Genomic DNA, 24,424 nt, shown 5'->3' on the forward strand with positions numbered 1-24,424 from the left:
TGTTATTTTTATATGAACGGGACGCAAACTTTCATGTAAATTATGAGTAGGCATAAAGTTCCAGCATCGATTTCACACAAAAGTGGTATAAATTCAACACTGAAATAGCCTCCACTATGAAAACAAAACCTTCTAAGAACTATTCACATGAAACGAGTGTATCAATGCGAATTAGAGGGAGGTTTTTAATCAAAGGAACATTAGCTCCAGTGCGTTGCACGCGTTGAATGCGAGAATCCCACGCTTAATTTGAGCGAAGGCACACAAAGCGGAAGTAGGTAAAGATCTAAGATCGAATTCGGAAGAGAAACTATTAATTCTTAAGTACAAAGAGAGACGTATTATTCGAAGTTCATTCCGCCAATTACCTGATAAGCTTTCACGCGGTGAACTAAAACCGAATTTCGTCAACGCGATTTTCCATGTATGGAGGACAAATTCTCTCGTGGAAAATCACTCGCGAAATCTCATGAATTAATAATCGATTTATAATCACTGACAAGTGTTCACCAAAATTGCTCCAACCACCGTTTAATCTCTCCAAATGCTATCTTATATTCCCTTTTAATCATCTTTTCGACGATAAATCTCCGGGAAGAGCGTTACTTGTTTTAGCTCGTATACATGAAAAGGATTATTGCCTCTATTGTGCTAAGATAGTATCGGATCACAAGGCTGTTGTGGCAATTGATTAATTCAAGCTGGACATAAAAGTGTGAAAGATTTTGTATTTTTATTTTCTATTGTCTCAACTTATTTGATATTTGAATGATTGATTTCTTTAAATAGTTGAAAACTTATATCAACGTTGATTTCAACGTTGGAAAGGAATTGATACACGAATTAAATTAAAGTTATATGTGATATATAATTATTTTTTTGATTTTTAAATGCTTTTTATTATTACTAAATTATGTTCACAATACATCTTATATCTATTTTAATAGCAACTGATCTACTGATCATTTTCAATTTTACAATTTTAATTTAATTTTGTTAGTAATCATAGTATTATATTATTCTAATGTTAAAATTTTGGTTCTTTGAATAAGACACTATCAAAAAAATTGATATGTGAAAATATTAACAAGTATCGTAGTTAATAATACCTTTATTCACTTTATTCGATACAAAATAGAGTAGAACGCTCAAAGCGGAGTGAAAACTCGATAAAAGAGTACGTAGAAAAGCCATTTGAATAAATTTATATTATATTTTTTGATTAGAAATATTCCAAACACACAAACAAACGTACAAAAAGGCAACATAAAATGATGAGTTTTCAATTTAATAACAGTGAGGTGGAAAAAAATAAAATTCAGTGGAAAATAAGAATAAACGATATGATAAAATCGCGCGTGTATGAGCTTTGGCGTCAACCGCTCTATATGAAAATCGAAATATTTCAACTTCATTCGACCGAGAATACCAGAGGAGGAAACTAAGGGGAGGGAATGATTTTGAAGCACAAAGCCGCTTATTCGGGATGCCTTTTGTTCAAGGAAGAGTTCTTTTATATTGCCTTTATGTTTGCAAATTATCCGGGGGATCGCGGAAAAGCGGACTTGTTTCGGGCGAGAAAAAAAAACAATACGAACTCGTAAAAAGATAAGAGGTTGGCCCTCGAAAGCTCTCTTTAAAAAAAAAGCTTATGTAAATATCATATATGCATAGAATTTTTTTCGAACACATGCTCAGGCATCCAACACGAGTTCAATATTTCAAAAATGAATTAAATTCGAGTGCGAATACGTATGTAATAAATGGGAGTGTAACTGAAAATATCACATATTTCACTCTCAATTTTGTGAGAGGGTTTTATTATTATTACGCTTCTTACGATACGATGGGGGAGTAATTGTTTCGTTCATTCAATCAAACGTAATTTATTGCCGAGCAGTATATGTAATGTAAGAAGTATAATATATACTGGTATTATGTGGAGTGTAAGAACATACTTACAAATGTAAGTAAGTCCACTTTTCTTTATTTCGAGAAATATTTCGCAAAACAATAAATATATTGTATTGTGTTTAGCAATATTTAAAAAAAAATGGTGGCATGTAAAAAATTTATTCTGCTTTTCTGAGATTCTGAACATATCAAATTAAAGTAAGTGATTAAAGAATTATATCAAACAAAAATTCTGTTTTTGGAATTGAAAATTGAACTTCCCCCACTTTCAAATGTAACGGCTCATATGTACATACATTTTATAATCCGAATACGAAAATTTGAGTATATTTTTGGTCTCGTAAACGACTATGCGCATTAAACAAAGCTTGCGTATAACAACAGTAAGCTTATTAAACAAATCAGATTGTGTTAATTTACCGGAAAATGAATAATATTATTACATTGACTTGCGTGTTCACAACACATACAAAACTTGGTTGACTTTTCATTTGAAATATGTTTTTGGAACTGAAAATTGGACTTCCGCCACTTTCAAATACATTATATATACATGTATTGAATATTCTACAAAATACATATGTATATTATATGTATTCTGGATTCCTACTTCATTTCTGGTTTCCGACTCCTTTTTCAGTTCTGAATCCGGAATCCTATTTACTGATCCCATGAGCTGACCTCGATTGAAAAAATTTTATCTGAGTATATCTGTAGTGCTGCTGATCAGACCTGGATATTTGTTACTCCTGGTCGAACGTTTCCAATCAGAGTTTGCCAGTGTTCTCAGATTTAATTGTTGAAACGGTTCCCGATTAAAAATTGGCTAAAATCCTTCCTACCTAGTATGTCACCACTATTTGAGTATGATTAATGTACAATAAAATTTATGTACAATACATAGGTGTCTCGTTAATTTGCGAGTTTTCAGTCTCGTAATTCAGTGATTTGTATAATAAAAATGCTGTATTGTTTGTAATTGGCCAGGAAGGCGCATTGGGGTTTACCTGTAAGGCCTTTCTGGTATAAAATGTAATAAAATAAAATAAATCATGTATCAATTGGTTTCCGAAACCACCCGTTGAAATTTGAACGGGCACAACACTAGTATATTATAATTGCTTTGCAGAAAAAAAGCCTATATTAATATTCAGAAAATATCATACCTGTAATTGCTTTTTATTTAATTTAAATAAAAACCGTCAATTTTAAATTTCCAATATAAATACATGTAAAAAATAAAAGTACATATTCGTATTATATAAGAAGCCGCTCACTTTTCAAAACCAATTAGGAATAAAGTCTTCAAATGAAAGACTAAAATCAAATTCAGTATAATGGTTAATACATAATATGTAAATATATAGAGAGGTTAATACATAATATGTAAATACATTATAAACATTATATACATAATATGTAAATATATAGGGTTGTATGTATATATTCTAAAATTAAACATTTTGTATATTGTATACAATCATAATATAAAAGCTGATTGTTTTTCATTGAATAAACTTATCGGAATTGTAATTACAGTTATACTCGGCTATACAAGTATTTCCCGGCAGTTTCCAGACATGGCGGAGATCGATCATTCGCGAAAGTTTTCCACTCACCTGTCGATAAGATCGCGTTTTGTTCGGCCGCAGGCGAGACTCAGTTCACGGAGCCCTTTCATTATAAACATTCGATGTGATTTACGATACGGAAAAAAGAGGCAAGAACCCGAGAAATACAATTTATTACGCGTCGTACGGTTAGTTTTCCGTATCTTCGATCCGAGACGGAAAAACCGAGCGGAAAACTGTTGCCGATAGGGGAACGACAAAAAATAAAAATCCTAACCTTAGACCGGTATTGGCGTGGAAACTGCTGTAATTACAACAACAATGTGTTTGTGTTTTCGCACAAAACATTTAATAAACGCCCACCACAAACTCTCCACGTAGTAAATTTAATATCGCGATAAATACCGATACGTGAAGCTGTTTATTGTTTCTTAGAACTGACGTCAACATGTGGGTAAAAATATGCGTTACGTTTAAAAAAATCTAAAAGTAAAATAATAAAAATGGTAGGTAAAAAAAAATCCAATGTGCTTCGCGCCTCATCCCCTGTTCAATTAAAAGTTGTAATTTCTCGTTAGGGCAATTTTCCCAGTTCTTTGCTAAAGTACGTTCGTGGAAAGGGATATTCATTTAGAGTTTCTCTTTTATTTGGTTCAACTATACTTTTGTATATACATATGTATGTATGTATGTGTATGAAAAAATGTCTTGAATCTTCACATATAAAGTCAGTGTATAATATTTGCACTGCATTTTATTTCGGATACGATTACAATAATATTTGAATTAGTTTAGTTACAACCTAAGCCACGATGTTGTAAGTTAAATCTTATAACGACAAAACATTTTTAAAGCTTATTTTTTGTCTTAAACTTGAGATGGGAAATGTTATCTCGGAAGCTTAGTCTGCAAAAAAAAAACAGTCGCACTAATCTCGTATTTTGTAGTTGTAAAATAAATCAGAAGTGAAAGCCAAAAATATATTTTTTCCCTGAAAGATTAACAAACAATAATTTTACTTGTGGTAAAAGATATAATGAAACTTTCCAAGAAGTAAGATCTATAAAGAAATTAAAAATCATTGCACTTGATATTTATTCAAATCGATTTGACCAAATTTCATGAGATTAACTTAAGTCTAGAATTTAGAAATCTTAGAGAAATATAAAATACCGTTATATTATTAATAATACTTGACCAATTAAATATATCTCGCAACAATTTAAAAAGATGTGAAAACTATGTTTATACAAATATTTTCTGTGGCAAATAAAATGTGTGTGACAAATAAAATGATCATCACACACCACCTTATCCTCCTATTTCATTTGAGTGGGTGTCAAACAGCCATACTCGTCTGTCTTATAACCTTTCCTCATAAAGTTTCATCAAAGAACCCTTTCAAGTCCTTCTTGGTCACTCTTAATACCATTCTGCACAACCAATCAAAAGTTCACCGAATTCGCCTTCAATACCTTATGTATGCACATAAATACATATGTATATGCAAATCATTCAAATTGAATCAGCTCAACATTGAAAAATGTGTGCAACACAGAAAACTGAAAATAATAGCAATTACATGAGAGCTAAATTAACACATGAAAACCGAAATAAAATGCGCCACGGTTCCGTTAATGCAATATGACCCAAAAAGTTACCGGAAAATGGCATGCGAGAGCAAAGGTCGAAAAGAGCTTTGGAATGAAGCAAAACAAAAGAGAAAAAAAAGCCAAAAACAATTCGAAAAGATGAAAATATACGCGAGCTTTCGCAATAATGTGGTGTTGGCAACGAATTCGGCCTACCGAGAGCATTTCCACCTTTGCACACAATAACGGTGACCCGCACGCGAAACTCAATTATCGTTAACCGTCAACCCGGATACGCGTATAAACATACATATGCATATACACACATATGTATAATTATATGTATGTATGTATGTATGTACATATACGGGATCGTTACCGACACCGCACTAATTCACCGGGAAAATGTACAAAGTTTTCCCGACGGGGAAAACGACGGCGAAGATTGTATTCAACAAAGGGAAAAGTCTATACCGCTCATAAGGATTAGGTTATATTTCATGAACTATAAAAAATCACTTATTATGAGCCCACTCTGTGACTTCATAATCTGTAAAATAGTTTTCAAAATTTACATAAATTACACTGTTGGATAAATGACGACTTTATTTTTGGTTCAGAGACGAGATATAACTTTTCTTATAGATATATTCCCAGTGAACACGAATCTGGTAATAAAAAATGTTGATTGACTCGAGATTCGGAGATATATGTGTTTTTAAATCGCGCGATTTTTCTATATCTTGATGTTGTTTGGTTGATGTCTCAAAATATGTCAATTTCCTGTTCAAAATGAATATTGAAATCTATATTCGAGTATTTTATCTTTCATTTTTAGTACTTTTTAGCTTTCAGTAGTCGTAGTAGTCGTCCAGTTCAAATCAAAAGTCAAAAGTACGTATTTTCACTTTGGATTTTTTTCCACTGTTAATACTACTTTATATTGAGTTTTTTCTATTGAAATATGTTTATTGGAATAGTGTTCTGACCACACTATTTTTTGTTATCGTTTAAAAGGGTTATTTGGAAGTGTGCTGAACTTTAAATTGGTAAATTTGGAGCAAAAAGCTGGATTTAATTAATAGTGATAATATACTTATTTATCTTTATATGAGAATAAAATAAAATTCCATTTAGAAAAATCATATTTCGACTCTTCTTGTGGATTAATAACAAAAATTCGTTTATTTTATCGAGGTAAGCCAGTTAGCAATAGAATTTTTGCTGTCTCTGAACCATTTTTCGTGTCGAACAGTGTTAGTTGCCTTTTAATAAATGTTCACTACACTTGCTAAGCGTCTACTAAGGGGATAAGAAATAAACAATTACAAATAAAAAATGAGCTATATATAAAAAATTATCACTATGCAACTATTGTAATCAAGTTATATTACATACATACATATTTGAATAATGTATAAATCCTTTTTCCAAAATTTTCTTATGAACTGAACTTATAAATTCATCAATTATATCAAACGAAATGAAGTAAAATACGTAAGAGCTATGGAGTGAGAGTAGATGGAATGGGGGTCAGAGATGATTTTTTCATAAAAAAGAACATCATAATCTACGGTTGACGATGACAAAGTACACGAAGGCAAAATGCTCGCGTCAGCAGCCGAAGCGGCTGAATCCTTTCACAGGATTCGTTCGGAAGAGAGAGATGCGATAATTTTTGTCGTCATAAATGACGTCACTTGAGAACGATCCTCGTCAGCTTCTTCATTATTAGATTTCATTACACGAGTATACGTACACATGTATATTGATTTATTTCGATTTAAATTTGGACCATTGTGGCATTACAGGAGTCCCTAATGCGCCACAATGGTCGAAAAAATACAGAGAAATGAGAAAAATAAAAATACATACATTTATACATAATCATAAATAACAATAGTATTATAATAATAGCAAATAAAGTCAAAATATCAAATAATTAAAAAAAAGTAGGGAATGTCTTGAATCTGGATCCAGCACCAATGGTTCTAGGACACTTACCCCCTGGACACATAGCCCCAGTCAAAAACCCCCTGGACATTAACCCCCCGTGCAAATAATCCCTCCCCCCCGTCAAGGATAAAAATATTTTATAAAAATTGACATTATCTTTAGAAAAAAGTCAGTATCAAGGCTAATTTATTTCAGCGAGAAAAATACAGATATCAGATTCTTTATAAATAATCAATAATCAATAATAAAAAATCAGTAATCAATAATAATAATTTAAAATATACAAAACTCCAAAATGAATTGTATTTTAATCTATTTTTCTTTTCCTTTTTTCGATTTTACAAATTCCATCATGGATAGTATAAAAATATTTAAAATATAATAATAATAATATATACTTCGATTAACATTTACTAACCCAAACGCTAACTGGTAACTAAAAGTCTTTTAAATTTATATTTATTCTATTTACAACAAAAAATTGAAATTAAATATTGTATACAAATTTTAATTCAATATGCTCTACCACACTTAATTTATACTTATTTATTACTTTACTTTATTACTAATTATTAATTATTTATTAGTATTTTTAAACAATTTGTATCCATGGCGGGGATTATTTGCACGGGGGGTTAATATCCAGGGGGTTTTTGGCTGGGGGTACGTGTCCGGATACCAGCACCAATATATAAGAAACAGCCGCAAATACAAATGGAAGACAGAAGATCAAAATTCTACTCATATGTACATACATCACATTCAATTATGAAAATAATGATGGCGCAGGCTTCCAGACAAATTGGTTGAAATAATCTCCGATAACCTACGCTCACTGAGGGGAAAAATATCACATTCAGGCTCAGCAGCAACGATTTCATTGAGAAGTCGGATAACCCTTGGAATAGTAGCCATTCGATAAAGAACTGTGCGGGCAGGAGACACAACCATAAAATGATGATGTCTACCACGCACATAATTATTATCTATGTAAGTATTTTCAAAGGGCAAATAGTTCGCCGACGTCTAGAGTCTAGACGTTTCAATTTTAAATATGTGTGAGTGTTCTCGAACGCGATATTGATGAGATCTTTCGTAATACGAATACTTTTTATACGTATTCGAGTTCGATTTATATGTACATACATATATAATACAAGTCTTAACGAAGCGAAAGTTTGCCTTCGCCTTATTCCCAACGACGCGACGTGTGGAGATTGAATTTCTACGATAAGAATGCGTATTTATCTTTCAGTTATTTGAGAGAACCTTACGGATAATTAAAAATGTTAATATATTAATAACTTTATTCTCTTATCGAAAAATCAACGTTGCAATGTAATTATGTTTTAAATTAAACAAAAATGTTTTCAGTACCAAAAGCATATATGTATGTATATAAATCGGTCTCCGTGACGAGACAGAATGTTAAATGACATAAAACGCAAATATCGGAAGGCAAAGATCGAAAATCGAAATATCTTAAGTCGAAAGATCAAAAAAAAAATAGTGCATGGTAAACGGTACATACTCACTTCATTTGCGCGAGCAGGATACAACAGGAACAAGAGGAACATGCTTTTCCTCCCGTATTCTGCGCGCGCACAGTAATACGGGAGGAAAAGCCTGTTCCTCTTGTTCCTGTTGTATCCTGGTCGCGCAAATTAAGTGAGTATATACGTCAGTATGTACCGTTTACCATGCACCATTTTTTTTTGATCTTTCGACTTAAGATCTTTCGATTTTCGATCTTTGCCTTCCGATATTTGCGTTTTCTGTCATTTAACATTCTGGCTCGTCACGTAGACCCATATAAATAAGTATGTTCATATTTGGAATTTAAGAACTAAAAATTAGGGATTGCAATACTGCTATACCGATTTACCGGTAAATCCTCAAAATTTCGCCATAAAATAGTTTCCGGTAATTCACTGTGACAGATACAAATGGCAAATTGTGGGTAAGGTTGTCTGGAATTTGTTTATTTTCAGGTGCAATTTTAAATTGATAAATTCACTAGCGACATAGACCAACCAAATCGCAATAAATGCGTTCAGATGGTTGTTTGCAATACCGACATGCTGCTTTAACGCTAAATCGACAAAATTTTGCCAACAGGAAATACCGGCTAATTTTAAAATTTACTGGTAATTTCCGGAAACTATTTTATGGAAATTTAATAAGTATATATAAACGCATTTAATTGCATAATATTACATGAAATATCGATGCAAAGTGCCAATTGTTAGTTAGGTTGTATGGACTTGGTTTATTTACATATATGATATTTTATTTTATTTTTACATGGATATACATATACCAGAAAGGCCTAACAGGAAATCCTCAACCGCCACGCCTTCCTAGCCAATTATAAACATTTTAATTACAGAAATCACTGAATTTCGAGATGCTGAACAACACAAAATCAACTATTAATTAATTTATTAATTAATCCATAGAGACATCTATGGATTTAGACTTGTACATAATTTTTTTACATATTGTACATAAATCAAATTCAGATATTGGTGACATAGTGGGTAGAATGGTTTTTGCTAATTTGATGGAGGAACCGTTTCATCAATGAAAATCAGATAAATTGACAAACTCTGATAGCAAACGGTCGACTTGGAATCAAAAATATCCAAGTATATAGTATTATATACATAATTCAGCTGAGATTTTTTTTAAATTGTTTATGATTCAATCTAGGTCAACGTTTTCGGAAAAAGTAACCACATACAGTTATATAACTTACGAAATAAAACTTTTTTCATTTACCGGTAAATACCGGTATACCGTTAGTAGGAAAAATCATTCAACTTTTACCGGTTTATAAAATTTTACGGTAAATTGCAATCCCTACTTATAATATACATATTTATAAATACGTATAAATCTATAACTTCACATATTTAACACAAAATTTGATATGCGTAAGCAGTTAAAATAAATAAATCCACAAGTACTGCAAACAAAAGTGCATAAAAGTTCGTATTTGTAATCCTTCCCGGTACGGATGTTCAAGCATCGAACATATTTAACGTTTTAATGACAAAATCGATTAAAAGCACGTTTCTCGTATTAACACTGTAAATACACTCGTACGTACTTGTTGGCTAAAAGCATGAACACTATCGACACAATGAACAGCGTGTCGGAATTATTCAGCTCGAATTAATACAAACGATAAATACTAAACGGTTATAGGTGGCCGGGATTAGGGTAAGGGTTGAGTGAATTTTCCCTTTCGCGGATTATTCGCGTTAATTTCCTTCCCGATACAAAACCCACCCCTTCGCATCCATCCACACCCCTCCCCCGCCTTCTCGCCCGTTTGTTTCCCGCCAAAAACTCCATCACCGGGGGCCCAGTTTTTCACTAATTTATTTTTCCCGACGGGAGGAGACTACTCGACATAATTGCCGCAATTTATTTCCCCGCAATCTTTTCTCGCCCGTTGATAATATTTTATCTCCGCAGCAGTCGACCGGATGTAACGACATAGATGAGCGACCCGTGGAAGGGTGAATTTTTATCGTGTTAACAAATCCACTGAAAGATTTAATTAATTTTCACGATATAAATTGTACACCGACACTGAAATATATATGTATATATATTTTTATATATATACATATATATATATATATATATATATATATATATATATATATATATATATATATATATATATATATTTATTTTATTTTATTTACATACATATATACAAATATACCAGGAAGGCTTAACAGGTAAACCCCAAATGCGCCTTCCTGGTCCACATAATTATTACATAGATACATGTAAATCTAAACAATATCTGACATCTATGGTCAGATATTACAAACATCGTATTAATACGATAAATAACGTTGAATAACTTTCATGTAACAATACGAATTTTTTATATTCGATAAACAACCACAGAAACATCTATGGTGAGCAATATAGCGAAACCTAAGATATAACAATAACTAAAGGTTCGCAACAGAAAATTGGGAACGAAACGCCAATTTTTACAGGAATCGTTTCAATGAAAATCAGAAAAATTGGCAAATTCTGATAAGAAACGATCGACCTTGACAAACCAAGGTCTGGCCAATAGCGAGACTTAGCGAGAATCAAAGTCGTAACGTCAAGTACGAGATAATTCAACATTCACCACTAGACCACGCTACTGGTTATGTAATAATATAAAAAAATACATGCTACTTCTAATTTAACTTTTTTTATTTAAAAAAATATATCCCATGATGCCATTTCGGATTATCTCTGAACGATATTAAACTTGTACATACATATGTAAATCTATAGATTATAAATTTGAAATCATATTGAAATAGTGGGTAGGATAGTTTTGACAGTTTGAGGAGGAAACATTTCTACAATGAAATCAGATAAATTGGTAAACTCTGAGAGGAAACGATTGATTTGCGAGTCGCAAATATCCAATTCTGACCAGTATCATTACATATAACCCTCGGAATAAATTCAATTTCAATAAATCAACCTACGGGATCGGACCCGTAACCTTTTGGTGTTTAAAATTAACACAACCACCAAGCTATCTATGCTGCGACCTGATTGTATACATTTTAATAATAAAATTGGCTTTTAGCGTAAAATCTTCATAATTTCAAGTTGTAAATATATTTTAAGCATGTTACATAATCATATTCTCGATATTAAATGTATAAAAGTTAAAATGTGAGAATGCACAAAAGCAGTATTGAGACACCATGTAATTCTGAAACAAAATAAGAAAAACCGTAGTTGCAATTTAAATAATCAATCAGTTTCTCACCAGTTTAGTCTTCTCAAAGACTCGTAGCCTAGATTATCTGATTACGAGGAGAGGTTCTATTTCTACTTGTTCCAAGAAGAGGTATATTATATGTATAGTACATAGTGGAATATAAATACTAGAAATATCCGGATGTAATTTTTTTTTTTTTTTTAAACAGAAACAAACAGCATTAAAACGCACATAACATAACATTAACAAAAAAGTTTCTTGAAATAAATTATAATGAAATAAAATCAAAACACAGAAGAAAAGCATTGAATAGTGGAAGATATGGGATGAACATATGTATGTGATAATAAGTATAATGACTTACTAATAGACAACCAAACCAATGGTTGTGACAAAATTTTATTTGTACGATATTGGTCTAATTTGATTTCGTCATTGATCTTATCCGAATGAATATTAATATATCTACTTTATATGTTATTGTAAAGAGTTCGTCTTATTTTAAGTCCAAAGTAAAATTCAAACTATCGCCATTCGCACGACGACTGCGTGTTAATTTAATTAGCGCGCGTTGTTTTCGTTCGATTATTCTCAAGTGCTTTCGGTCCACTTCGTAGAAGAATTGTGCGTAAAAAATATTTTTTTAATCGAATTAGCAAGGGAGCGAAGGAGGAAAGCTTTCGACCCAACGATCCTCCCACACTCTCCTATTTTCCCTCCTTTTTTATCCGAATATTTTAATTAGGGGACGGATAAAGCCTCGCGGTAGAGTCGACTTTACTGCGCCCGAGCTGGGGCCAGAGCTAATTCAATTTGGTGCAAAGTTATCCCCTGCTTCTATTATGAAATACAACTCGGGAGCTTTTGAATTCTTAGACTTTGTTGGTAGAAGTTAGACCGACAGGCAACACTACGAAACTCGAAACAAAGCATCCTATGATCGATATTTGACGTTACAATACAACAAATGATAATTTCGTTTAAGCTTTTCGAACGGATAACATTTTTACAATTAAAAGACTCGATTACTTTTATTCATGAACTTCAAAAACAATTAAAACGTTGTACATAGAAATAGATTTAAAACGAAATTTTCATACATTGATGTATAATATGACTAATGTTGTACCCGTTGATTTCAACGGGTGGTTTCGGAAAGCAATTGATACACAAATTAAAAAATAAAGTTATTTGTCATATATAAATATAATATAAGGTGATTTATAATGCGCGTGGAAAAAGTTGAGTGCGTATATTACACGCTCGTCGATCCAACCCGTTCACCCATTCAAAATTATGGATGAACGGGTATGTTTTTATTCGTGGATGTGTGTATGTGTGTACGCTCCCGTACAGCGCATGTGACGTTGACGTCATCCATCGCTCAGCGCTCAATATCAGGAGCACTATCTCACTTCCCCACATCTCCACATCCCTATAGCGGATGCTTAAAATGCACCCATTGGTCAAAATGACGATACGTTTCTTTAATTGGTCAAAGGTTTTAGTCCACGTGGACCACTTCACTCTGATTGGCTGTGCGCCTTGTTCGCGTGCATTTATTTTATTAGCTATCTCTAGGCATAACATACATGTATATGTATATGCAGTGGCGGACTGGGACTGAAATCAGTGCATGCCAGGAGTCAAAGGGGGCCCCCACCCAGGGTTAAAAAAATTTGTCCCCCCCCCCCCCCATATGACAAAATTTTCTTCTTTCGATCACGCTAAAAATCAAGGGCAAAAAATAAATAAAATTTTCAAAAATGGGAATAAACAAATTTAGGTACAAGAAAAATGGCAAAAGCAAAATAGATCCATAAATTACATTGTATATTTCGTTTTAATCCTTATCATATAATGCATCATAAAAGAATGCGGCATAAAAGCGGCTTTTACTTTCGGTAGAAAACAATCAGGGACGTCATTTCAGCTTTTTCTTGGGGGGGCAGGCAAAGATTGGTCAAATTGAGTTTTTTTTCAAAAAATCTTTTTTATATCGGAATAAAAATGGAAAATATAAAATATGAAAAAATTAAGCTTATTTTTGAAAAAATAATTAGAAAAAAATATTATGTAAAAAGTCAAAAAAGCGCCGCAGGCGAAAATTTTTTTCCAAAAATCTTCACATGGTTAACAAACATCGACCATCAAAATGTATCACTATATCAAAAAATATACGAACATTCGGAAAAATAAACGATACATATCTGTTTTTGAGACAAAATAAAGTAAAGGGGACCTTTCTAACGATTCGCTCCATGGGATGAACAATTTCTAAGAATGTTACTAATGGCATACCACTTAAAAACCAAAATATACTTGCTTCAAAATAATAAAATCTTTTTTTTTTCAAAGCACATAGCAGCGATTATTTTATTAGTTACCCAAAAGTAACATATGTACATAAGAAATAAACGCAGCATTCATAGATCCATAGTATCCCATTAATCATTAAATCCATAATATTTTCTAAATTCACACTATTCCTTAATTTAGGGGGGCGAGTGCCCCCCCAAATTATCCCTGAAAACAAAAAATGCATAATATTTTCAATTAATGTTAATCGAAAATCAGGATTTTGGGGAGGGGGCCCCTATCCTATGTTTCTATATACATGGATTTGTCTAGATTAGGAATAGATTTAATATTCGGAAACTGTTTAAAATTGTGTATTTAAATCTTACTATATCGTCGAAGTATAATCAAATGTTATTTTGAAAGTATGTATGAAGTAAATTTAAATCGCTGGTTGATGATGAATCGTCCTATCAAAATTGTTTTAAGCAATTCAGTTTATATTATTCAGGGAAATTTGTTTATTCCCATTTTTATTTCAGTAGGTAGTTGTTACATAGGTATTGGTATATGCATAATATTGAGGTTGGAAATGGGCCCGGTAAAAGGGCCCACGCAAATGTTGAAACTTACATTTCAAGCCTAATAAAAAAAGTTAACCGATCCTTGGGCTGTTAAAGCAGGCATTAGTTGTTTGTGTATATCGTAAGAAATTTGTTTTGTTGAAATACCCAAACTCTAGGTCCCAAAGTGCAATATCCTATAAATTTTTACACACGTGAAATAGTTAAATTAAAAAGTTATTTAATTTTACTGAGGGCCCATATTTTCTAACGGATAGTGGGGCCCACATGCCATCGGGCATGTACGCTTGTATGGCCAGTCCGCCACTGTGTATATGTATGTATGTATATTGACTTACGACGGAGACACGTTCTTGAAACTCAGTCGTAAGTTAAATTTCATACAAAACGCCAAAATATTAAGAAAATTTATCAATTTTATTCATTTCAAAATGTTCATTTTACTAATTTCTTGAAAATATGCGTCATTTTTCTTACAAAGGGCAGTGGAGTGACAGCAGTCATGATTTAACGCTTAAAAATTTTAATAGTAATGTTTAAAAAATAATTTTATTAAAATCGTTCAAGTGGTCGAAAGTCGAACCGTCGTACATATATATGTAAGTCGAGAACTACCTGTAATAGTAATAATATAATAATTTTGTATATTTTATTTTATTTTTACATATACATATGTACATATATTTACCAGGAAGGCTTGACAGAAAGACCCCAATGCGCCTTCCTGGACAATTAATTATAAACAATGCAGAATTTTATTATTGCATAAATCACTGTATGTCCAGAAGCTGAAGAACACGAAATAACAATTAATTAATTAATCACAGAATTAATCCATTGAGACATCTATGGATTCAGGTTTTGTACATAATTTTTACAAATTATACACACAATAAATACAAAAGATTTGTGACAACAGGAAAGATGATTTTTTTGCCAATTTTGAGCAACCGTTTCAACAATGATCAGATAAAATTGGAAAACTCTGGTAAGAAACCATCGATTTGGAGTAACAAATACTCCCAAATCTAACCAGCAGTATGGCGGATCGAACCCACTGATCACTTTGTGCTAAACATACACGCTACCATTAAGCAATACTACTGAGTTAGATGTTCGATCGAAATAAAATAAAAATATAATCGTATGTGTGTACATCTGTTACAAGCATGTTTATGATTTCAATTACATCATAGACATCAGTCTAAAACGTCGATCATTTTCATTGAAATATACTTCAAATGAAAATTCATTTTGATCTACATATGTACTGGGAAACACTCTATGATCTTCCTTGATTGATTTTCAAACGATAATACATATACAATATATCGCGTCGAAATACCTGACTTTTCACGTCTATGGTTTAAATTCGGTTGACTTTGAAGCGAAATATTTCATTTCGCAGATTTAATTATTCGCAATCAATCCTATTGACCCGATTACGAATGGGGTCGTGCGAAATTCGCCAATATCGCAGAGCGAGTCAGAAGTGCACACAAATGAAATCTCCTAAGACAAAGGACGCTGCATCGGATTACGTTGTATTCGATTGCATTCGAAAGAATCACTGCAAGTACCATTTCGTTAAAGCGCAGCTTGCATACTTCCTGAACGAGGAAAAGCTCTATTCCCTAATCCGAATTGTACGTGCGGAACAATTCTTCGAAAATTTATACCGTCGTTACACAAAGACAATACATTATACGATAAAACGTGAAATATTCGCGTGTACGTCATTTAATACAATTTTGTACATAGATCATGTATATCATACGTGATCTATGTACGTTCGCGATGACCGCAATTAATTTCGGATATATATTGAATTTTAAACGAGTTCATCAATCATGGCGATTAGCGGTTATAAAACCGGTACCCTTTGTCGACGCTTTTGTCCGAAACGGAAAATAATAATGATTTAAATCACGAAAAGATATATGAAAAATAAACAAACAAAAAAAATCTCAACGCCATTTAAATGTGTCTATATTGTTAAACGGTTAATTTTTATCGCGCTCATTGTTGCGGAAAAGTTTGCAAAATTTGCTGTCGGTGAAAAATAAAAAAAAATTTCGGAAACGTTCAAATTTACCGAAGAATTTGAACGCCGCGCTTTCAAAAAAATCTTACTTTGAAAAAACAAATCAATGCCATTTGTTCTTTTCGATTTTTCCGTTCGTCAAATGGCTCATTTCCGTTTTTGGTTGTTGATTTTAAGCGTTGAAGTTTGGTTGGTTAAAGAAAATTACATATCTAAGATGACGCGATGGAATACAATATATAAATAAAGTACAACTAATTTAAATAAAAAAGCTACTATAAAAATGGAACAGCATTTAATATTTTTGATAATAAAGAGTTTTCAAATTTCTGTGAAACAATTCTCGTTAAATGAATTCTCCGTTTCTATACATGTCTAGTTGGCTTGGTACAAAGATCACCAAAGTAATCATTTCAGAAAAAAATTCCAATTGCTATTATTTATTTATTTATTATACTTTGGGGGAGGCGTCAAAGCCGATAGACCCAAGGAGTTTGATTTATACGTATGTGTATGAAAAATTAAATGAGAAAAAAAGTAAACAAGAAACAGAAATAATAAATTGGGAAAGAAGAATTACAGAAATCCTTCAAGCTTAAGAAATGCATTAAGCTCATTCTTAAAAATATTAAGGTTATCAGAAATTACAATTTCATTTGGAAGACTATTCCAAACTAAAATCACTGTGTTTGAAAAGGAGGAATCTCTAATCAATTTATTAGAGTCTAAGCGAGTTACCTTTGAGGTGAGTGTTTTCGTTAAAAAAGATTATTATGTTACGATTTATTCCACCCTTTAATTCAATATTTATTATATGCAAATCACTTATTTGAAATAATATTATTGTCCTAGAATTATTAGTTTCAATGGTTTTGGTTTCATTACATAAATTATATATCTTTTTCAAAATTGACGACAAATTATATTCAAGTATAGAAACGAAGAGTTAATTTAACGAGATTTGGTGAAACCAGGCCTACCGATGTATTATCACATTGTCAAAAAATATTGTTTTGAGAAAATCGATAGTTTCAAAAATCAATAAGTTTGAAGTTCTCTATTTTGTGACCTAAATCATTATTAATTTTTGACTTCAAAACGAATTCAAAGCATCCAACTTTTGACCAACGTTTTCTGCCAGTATACCGACGATATGTAGTGTTACTTTCGTCATGAACAGGATATCATTTGATTGTTTAGACCTAAAAATGAACGTGTACTTGCAATGAACTAATAAAATAAATCAAATTATTATGCACATTGTACGAGTACCTACTTAAAAAGTCAATTAATATTTATTACATAAAAAATTTCAGATGTGTGAATTTCATAACTGCTAAATCTGTAATATCTATCATAATCAATAGCACTGAGCAACAAAAAAATAGAATCATTTATCGCTCGAATTAGTGCTTTAAGATGATAAAAAAATATTGAGATAGTGACAAATTAGTGAAATAAGCTCATAATATTACGGAAAAAAATGTAAGAAAAAAGCATATTTTCGACTTTAAAATTCGCTTGATAACTAATTACAAGTGTTTTAAAGCAATAAAAAATCACAATAAATAGAAAAAACATCTGGCTATGTATATTTCAATACTCATTTTTGGTACAGCAATAAAATAAATAAATATATTTTGCGTTAAATACTGCAAAAGCCAAATATCTATAAAAATTGCGTTTTTTTAAACGCTTATATCTCGTAAGCAAGAAGAAGCCAATTAAAATCAATGTCATATTCGAAATAAGTGGGTCAAATTTACTAAAGATTGGTTAGTCTCCGCTCCGCCAAGACAAAAAAATGAATTTTTTGTTTACTAGTTTATATAAAACAAAAATAAAAATAATATAAGTCTTGTAATAAATTATAAAACCTTAATACGAATTTTACCTGTATCTGTAATACGAGATTTAATATTGAATAATAATTTATAAACTTAAAAAACGAACTTTTGATCTTAATGGAATGTCTAATTTTTATTTACATACAAGTTGAAGTGCTTGATTTGATTTATGTGCGATTTATATACATAATTTCAATTGTAAAACTTTGAAGTGAAATTTTAAGTCGATGTACAAAACACATTAAACAAATTAAATCAACATCAATTTCATTGATTTAAAACACGTATAATATCTTCCCAAAATAAATGCATTCCATTGCACTCCAAAATTTAACATAGATTAGACATAATTTCACTTTTTCAAACTTTAAAATTACTATACGTATGATGTAGCACTACAATGAGTTAAGCACAAAGAAATAATTGACAGAATTATATACGCATGCATATATTTAACAATTGATGGTGCTATAAAACTTTTTACATCCAATTCGACTCCAAACCAAATTCCAAACGTTTTCGAAATAATCGAGTCGATACTGAATCGGATATGCCCGGAGTCTGTGAAATGCAATCGGGTTGTTATGCGCTTACATGATTTCCCCACAACTGCTGTTGCATTCTCGTTTCCTTGATTATTCAATAAGTTACCAGATTGCACAATATTCCATCTCGTAAATAACGTACTCGACGACCGCACTAAATCATCAAATCAGTATTGCAGTCGATTTAGAACACAAAGTGCCGATAGAACGTATAACATCAAAATCATCGTCAATCATTTGAAAAATACATCATTCACGATCAATTGACAATTGTGTTAAGTTTGATATATTAGCGCTAGCATAATTTCCGAAAATTTAATGGGTAAACAACGGTGGTCCGAACCAAAGGTGAATTCGCAACGGGAAAACAAGGCGTACTTGATTCGCTCTATGATGTCGGTTTGAATGGAAACCAAAATCAACAAATCGATCCAAGTAATCGCAAATACTGAAACATAATATTGCTTTTGAACATAGTTATTTACATTCGCCTATAATCGATTAGACATGCATATAAAATGGATCGCTCAAAACCTTTATTCAATTCTATCGAGATGCGAAATATTGTTTGTGGGATAAAGTTTAAGTAAACAGATTTCACCTAAGAAAATAAATAAAATTATGAACATAGGTAAGCATTGGATTATCGACAATACGTCAAAAGTTTTGTACTTGGTGCAAAAAAAATATTTTTTATACACCGTTAAAGATAGCGATCAATTTTTCATTAGGACGAAACGTTATCGCAAAAGCGTTCTCGAATGTGTTTTGTTCATCGAAAATTCTTATATTCATACTGACGACTGATTAAAGATAATGAATATTTTCCGAGATTGAAAAATTATCATGAGATAAACACAAAAAAATAAAAAGCCAGAGGTTGTAAGTGAATGGAGCGGGAGCGAAAATAATAACGAATGCGAATTGATTTTATCGCACGGGATTTTTTCAACATTGTAAACATTCTTTTTTCCATGAATTACGATACAAAACAAAGCGACGAGTTTCAATTGTTTGCCCTTTTCCATTAAAATGTATGAAATGGAAAATATTAAACGGCACAAAAAATTTTAGCACCGATTTTGGAACAAAAAAAAATAAATTAAAAAACTCTTTTGAATGCCGTGCAAATCACTGTGAAATATATTATACCTACATATGTACATACATACATATTATTGACATGTAGATCTAAACGGGCAAATATTTCGCTTGAGTAATTTTAATATTAAAAATAAAATATTATCAAATAGAAAGTTCCAATAATCGCATTAAAACTATTATCACACATGTTTTATAACTTGATTTTGAAATAGTTTTCAAATTTTATTCCAATACTAGACCGAATATAAAAAATACTTTTTGGGCAAAATAATCTACTAATAAAACATAAAATATATGCAGTGTATAATCAACACTTAAAAACAGGATAAACACAACAGCGACCCTAGGGAAAAGTGTGGAAAATTTCTGCCAAGGGCAAACGCCAATTTTCCCAACGACAAAGTGGGTTATGGGGCAAATGATCAATTACCTCGAAGGTCAAGCCTGTGTTATTGCATGCAGTTTATTTTATTACTATGCCGTTGTAGTTGCACTTATTACTATGCAGTTGCTGAAGTATGCACACACAATGGATGAATCCTACATAGATACATACATAACATAATATATGTAGAATAGTGCCAATGTTTTTATATGGCTAGATGCTTGGTATTCCAATTATGTACAGTAAATGTGCTCTTTTTTGCAGAAGCGCACGGAAACAATAATTAAATATCGGAAAAATCTGTTAAAATACATACATATAATATATCCAATTTCCTGTTTTTTTTTTATGAATGTACGATATTTTTTAATTTTGCAATTGGAGCACAAATCCAAATTATAAATCGCCTATATGTATTATACAAAAACACTGCAATTTAAATTGGATACACAAAGCATTGAGTGAACGATAGGAATTCAAAGATATTTTATACAAAATATTCTATTGGATTATAAAATTGTGCAAGGCTTTAAAATCGAATTTTTATATACATAGCTGTAAGCTTGTTTATACATATATCTACATATGAGCCGTAATATTTGAAAGTGGCATAAGTCCACTTTTCTTCATTTCATGAAATATTTCGCAAAACATTTAATATAATTTTTGTCTTTAACGATATTTAAAAATACTGGTGGACTGCAATACTTCTATTCTGCTTGTTAGAGATTCTGGACATATCGAATTTAAATAATTGATAACAATTTGTGAATTAAGTCAAATAAAAATAATGTTTTTGGAACTGAAAATCGGACTTCCGCACAATTTCAAATATGATGGCTCATATGTGTGTAGATGTCAATAACTACGTAAAATGTAATAAAATCGAATGTATTATATCTTAATTTGTATTGAAGGTTATCTTAAAAATAATCATTTAATAAAAAATCGATTATTTTCCAATAATTTTAATAAATTATTGGAAAATAATCGATTTTTTCATGTGTACAAACATACATATGTATGTACATGTACACATATAACATCAAATATGATTGTCAATGCGTAGTATCGGATAATGTAGGATCAAAGTACGTAGTATTCAGATACTGTGAAATTGCATTCGTGTGTCCTTCTTATTTTGCTTACAGCATTACTGTTTATTTCGCAAGGGAAATGAGGAAAGTTGGAAAAACAAGTGTTCACTTCTCTAACGACTCTCATACAAACGTCGTATAAATTTTCTTTTCAGCGCATAAGCAAATCAAACTTCACATATTTCCTTTTTCAAATGCACTAGTGAAATTTTTACATACAAAACTATAAATTATATAATCTGTACGTTCAAACGTAAACAACAAACTAGATAGAAAGAAGCACATTACTTACCTACAAAGATACAAATGCACATAGATACATTTCTGCAATCGTCAAACGTAAAATGCATCAAACGTACAGACCATACAACTGTGAAATGTACTCTACACAATTAATAAATTTAGAGTCTATACATCTGTATTTAATTGAAATCAATTTTATTGTTCGTATATATGTACTTAGTTTTATCTTTGATTTTTTCAGAATAAGTTCGGCGATATGTGCGAGTCGTCAAGGGTGAACGAGTCGTTATTCAGTTGATAAAAAAATCGAGATTAAATCTCAAATGAGTGTGGTAGTAAGGACACATTGACAAATTGTTAAGATGTTAGTGCAACACATTAATAAGTGCAAAGGGAACATACGAGATCGCATACAAACTGGCGCCCGAAAGTGGGGGGAGACTTTGAACAAAAGAAAGCTAGAAAGGACACGGACTAGAGGGAGTGAAAGAAGTTCCAAATAAACTAAAAAAAAAGAGAAGATAAAAATAAAACGACAAAAAATCCATAAACACACATAAAGCAAAGAGGAAATCGTACGATGGAGAGAAGAAGATCGATCAGAAGGAGGCAAGCTTACAAAACACCGCTAGGAGAGAAGCTGAAAGACTTCCTGAGGCAGTTCGTGGCGTTTATGTTCAGCAATGTTGGAATCATCGGATTGGTAGTCGGATACACGATAGCAGGTAAATAATTAGTATCTTTAATGTATCTAACGGTCCTTGTACCTTTTTATGTCTTTTAATTAATTAGGATACAATTTCGCCCAGCTATTTGCTCGAAATATATTTTTTTTGCACTTCTAGGGACATTCTTTTACACCGAACAAATGACAGTGATCTGCATGAAAAAAATACACATGAAAAAAATTAAGCGTATCTTAAAATGTTGAAATATATATAAAAAAATCGATAAATTTCAGAAATAAAATGAAGTCGAATTGTCTATAGAGAAAATCATTATATATCATATTTAAAGAAAATCTCAAAAGTATACCCATATAATAGTTAATGATTATTGATAGGCGTATTTTAAATTCTAAAACGCTAGGCTAAGGACCTATACCATTTAATGTGTAGGTGAACGTCAAATTTTACCGTCGACGATTATTAAATTAACTAGTGTTGTAACCGATGAAATATCATCGCATGAATGTTGGCATATTAAGTTATTAAATAAAATAAATGTGTCAGTTCTGTGGTACACCAATAGAAAAATTAATTAATTAATTAAATAAATTTTCAACAGATGGCGGTAAACGCTCAGAGACTTAGCGCCGTCTATTTGCCTAGAGGAAACATTTATAACACACAGTATATAGAATAGTAAATTGATAACAAACAGTATATATGCATATATATAGGAGTTTTTTTTCTTTGTTTATTATATTCGTATACGGTTTGGCAGTGGTTTAGCTGTGACGTACATATTTATGTCAAATCGAAACGACTATTTAAGTATGGCGAGCGTTATCTCAGAAAGACACAGACAGACAGACACACATAATTGCGATATTATATATATGATAATTTAATTTATTTTTTTTATATGATAATATAATTTATATATTTTAATTCCCATGGTATCATTATGGGTTGCCCCTGAGCGACATCTTTGGTATTAAACTTGTAAATATATAAATTTATAGATTATTAATTTATGAAATCATATTCAAATAGTGGTGACATAGTGGGTAGGATAGTTTCAGCGAGCTTTATGAGGAACCGTTTCAACAACGAAACCAGATAAATTGGCAAACTCTGATAGGAAAGATCGACTTGCAGTCACATCCAAATCTAACCAGCAACACTTCACATAAAATACTCGGAATAAATTATTTTCACTCAAGGTCAACCCACGGGATCGAACCCAGCAACCTCTCGGTGGTTAGCATTAACGCAACCACCAATCCATGCTGCTGGCTGGTGATGATATTATACATACATATATACAATAATACAAAAATAAAAATTAACACGTTTAGCATTAATCTTGAGGTGAGTCACGTGCGCGAGGTGACATCTGGTAAAACCCTCGCTATTGCCAAAAAGCTCGAAACGTTCCCAAAGCGCGACGTATATGGGGAAACGGAATTTATTGATTTTCGTCTCGGAGAGAGGCTTTCACCCGCCCACCCGCCCTCCCACTCCCATGGCTTTCGCGACCCAGAAGATGGATGTCGTTCACTGATGGATGATTCAAAATAACCCGTGCCGAAATTCATAAAGTCAACCGGTTCACCCGAGCGCGACTAATCGAATTCTTGTTCGCGGTTTGTAAAAATTTCCGCCAAAACCGAGACGACGTGACGTCTCCGAGTTGGCCTCAGCCGATATAAAAAAATGCCACATAGAATAATCTAAAATCTAAGAGACCTATGTGTGTGTATTTACATAGCAATACTGACTACATATATATGTGTGAGTGACAGTGTTTAAGTGGTACA

The 24,424-nt window shown here is 31.8% G+C and overlaps 1 protein-coding gene across 2 annotated transcripts in view; it reads left to right on the forward strand.

Moving 5' to 3' along the window:
• sand (potassium two pore domain channel sandman) overlaps nucleotides 1–24,424 on the forward strand; it is a 106,642-nt gene that overhangs the window by 44,122 nt on the left and 38,096 nt on the right. The window contains exon 2 of one of the 2 annotated variants that reach the window (XM_077443445.1): nucleotides 22,181–22,664. The exons of the other annotated variant lie outside the window; for it this stretch is intronic. Coding sequence (XP_077299571.1) covers nucleotides 22,520–22,664 — 145 coding nt within the window. The 5' untranslated portion in view covers nucleotides 22,181–22,519. The remainder of the gene's footprint in view (nucleotides 1–22,180; nucleotides 22,665–24,424) is intronic. 2 annotated transcript variants of the gene reach the window in all.

This window comes from Arctopsyche grandis, chromosome 12 (assembly GCF_051622035.1).
Source record: "Arctopsyche grandis isolate Sample6627 chromosome 12, ASM5162203v2, whole genome shotgun sequence".
NCBI lineage: Eukaryota > Metazoa > Arthropoda > Insecta > Trichoptera > Hydropsychidae > Arctopsyche > Arctopsyche grandis.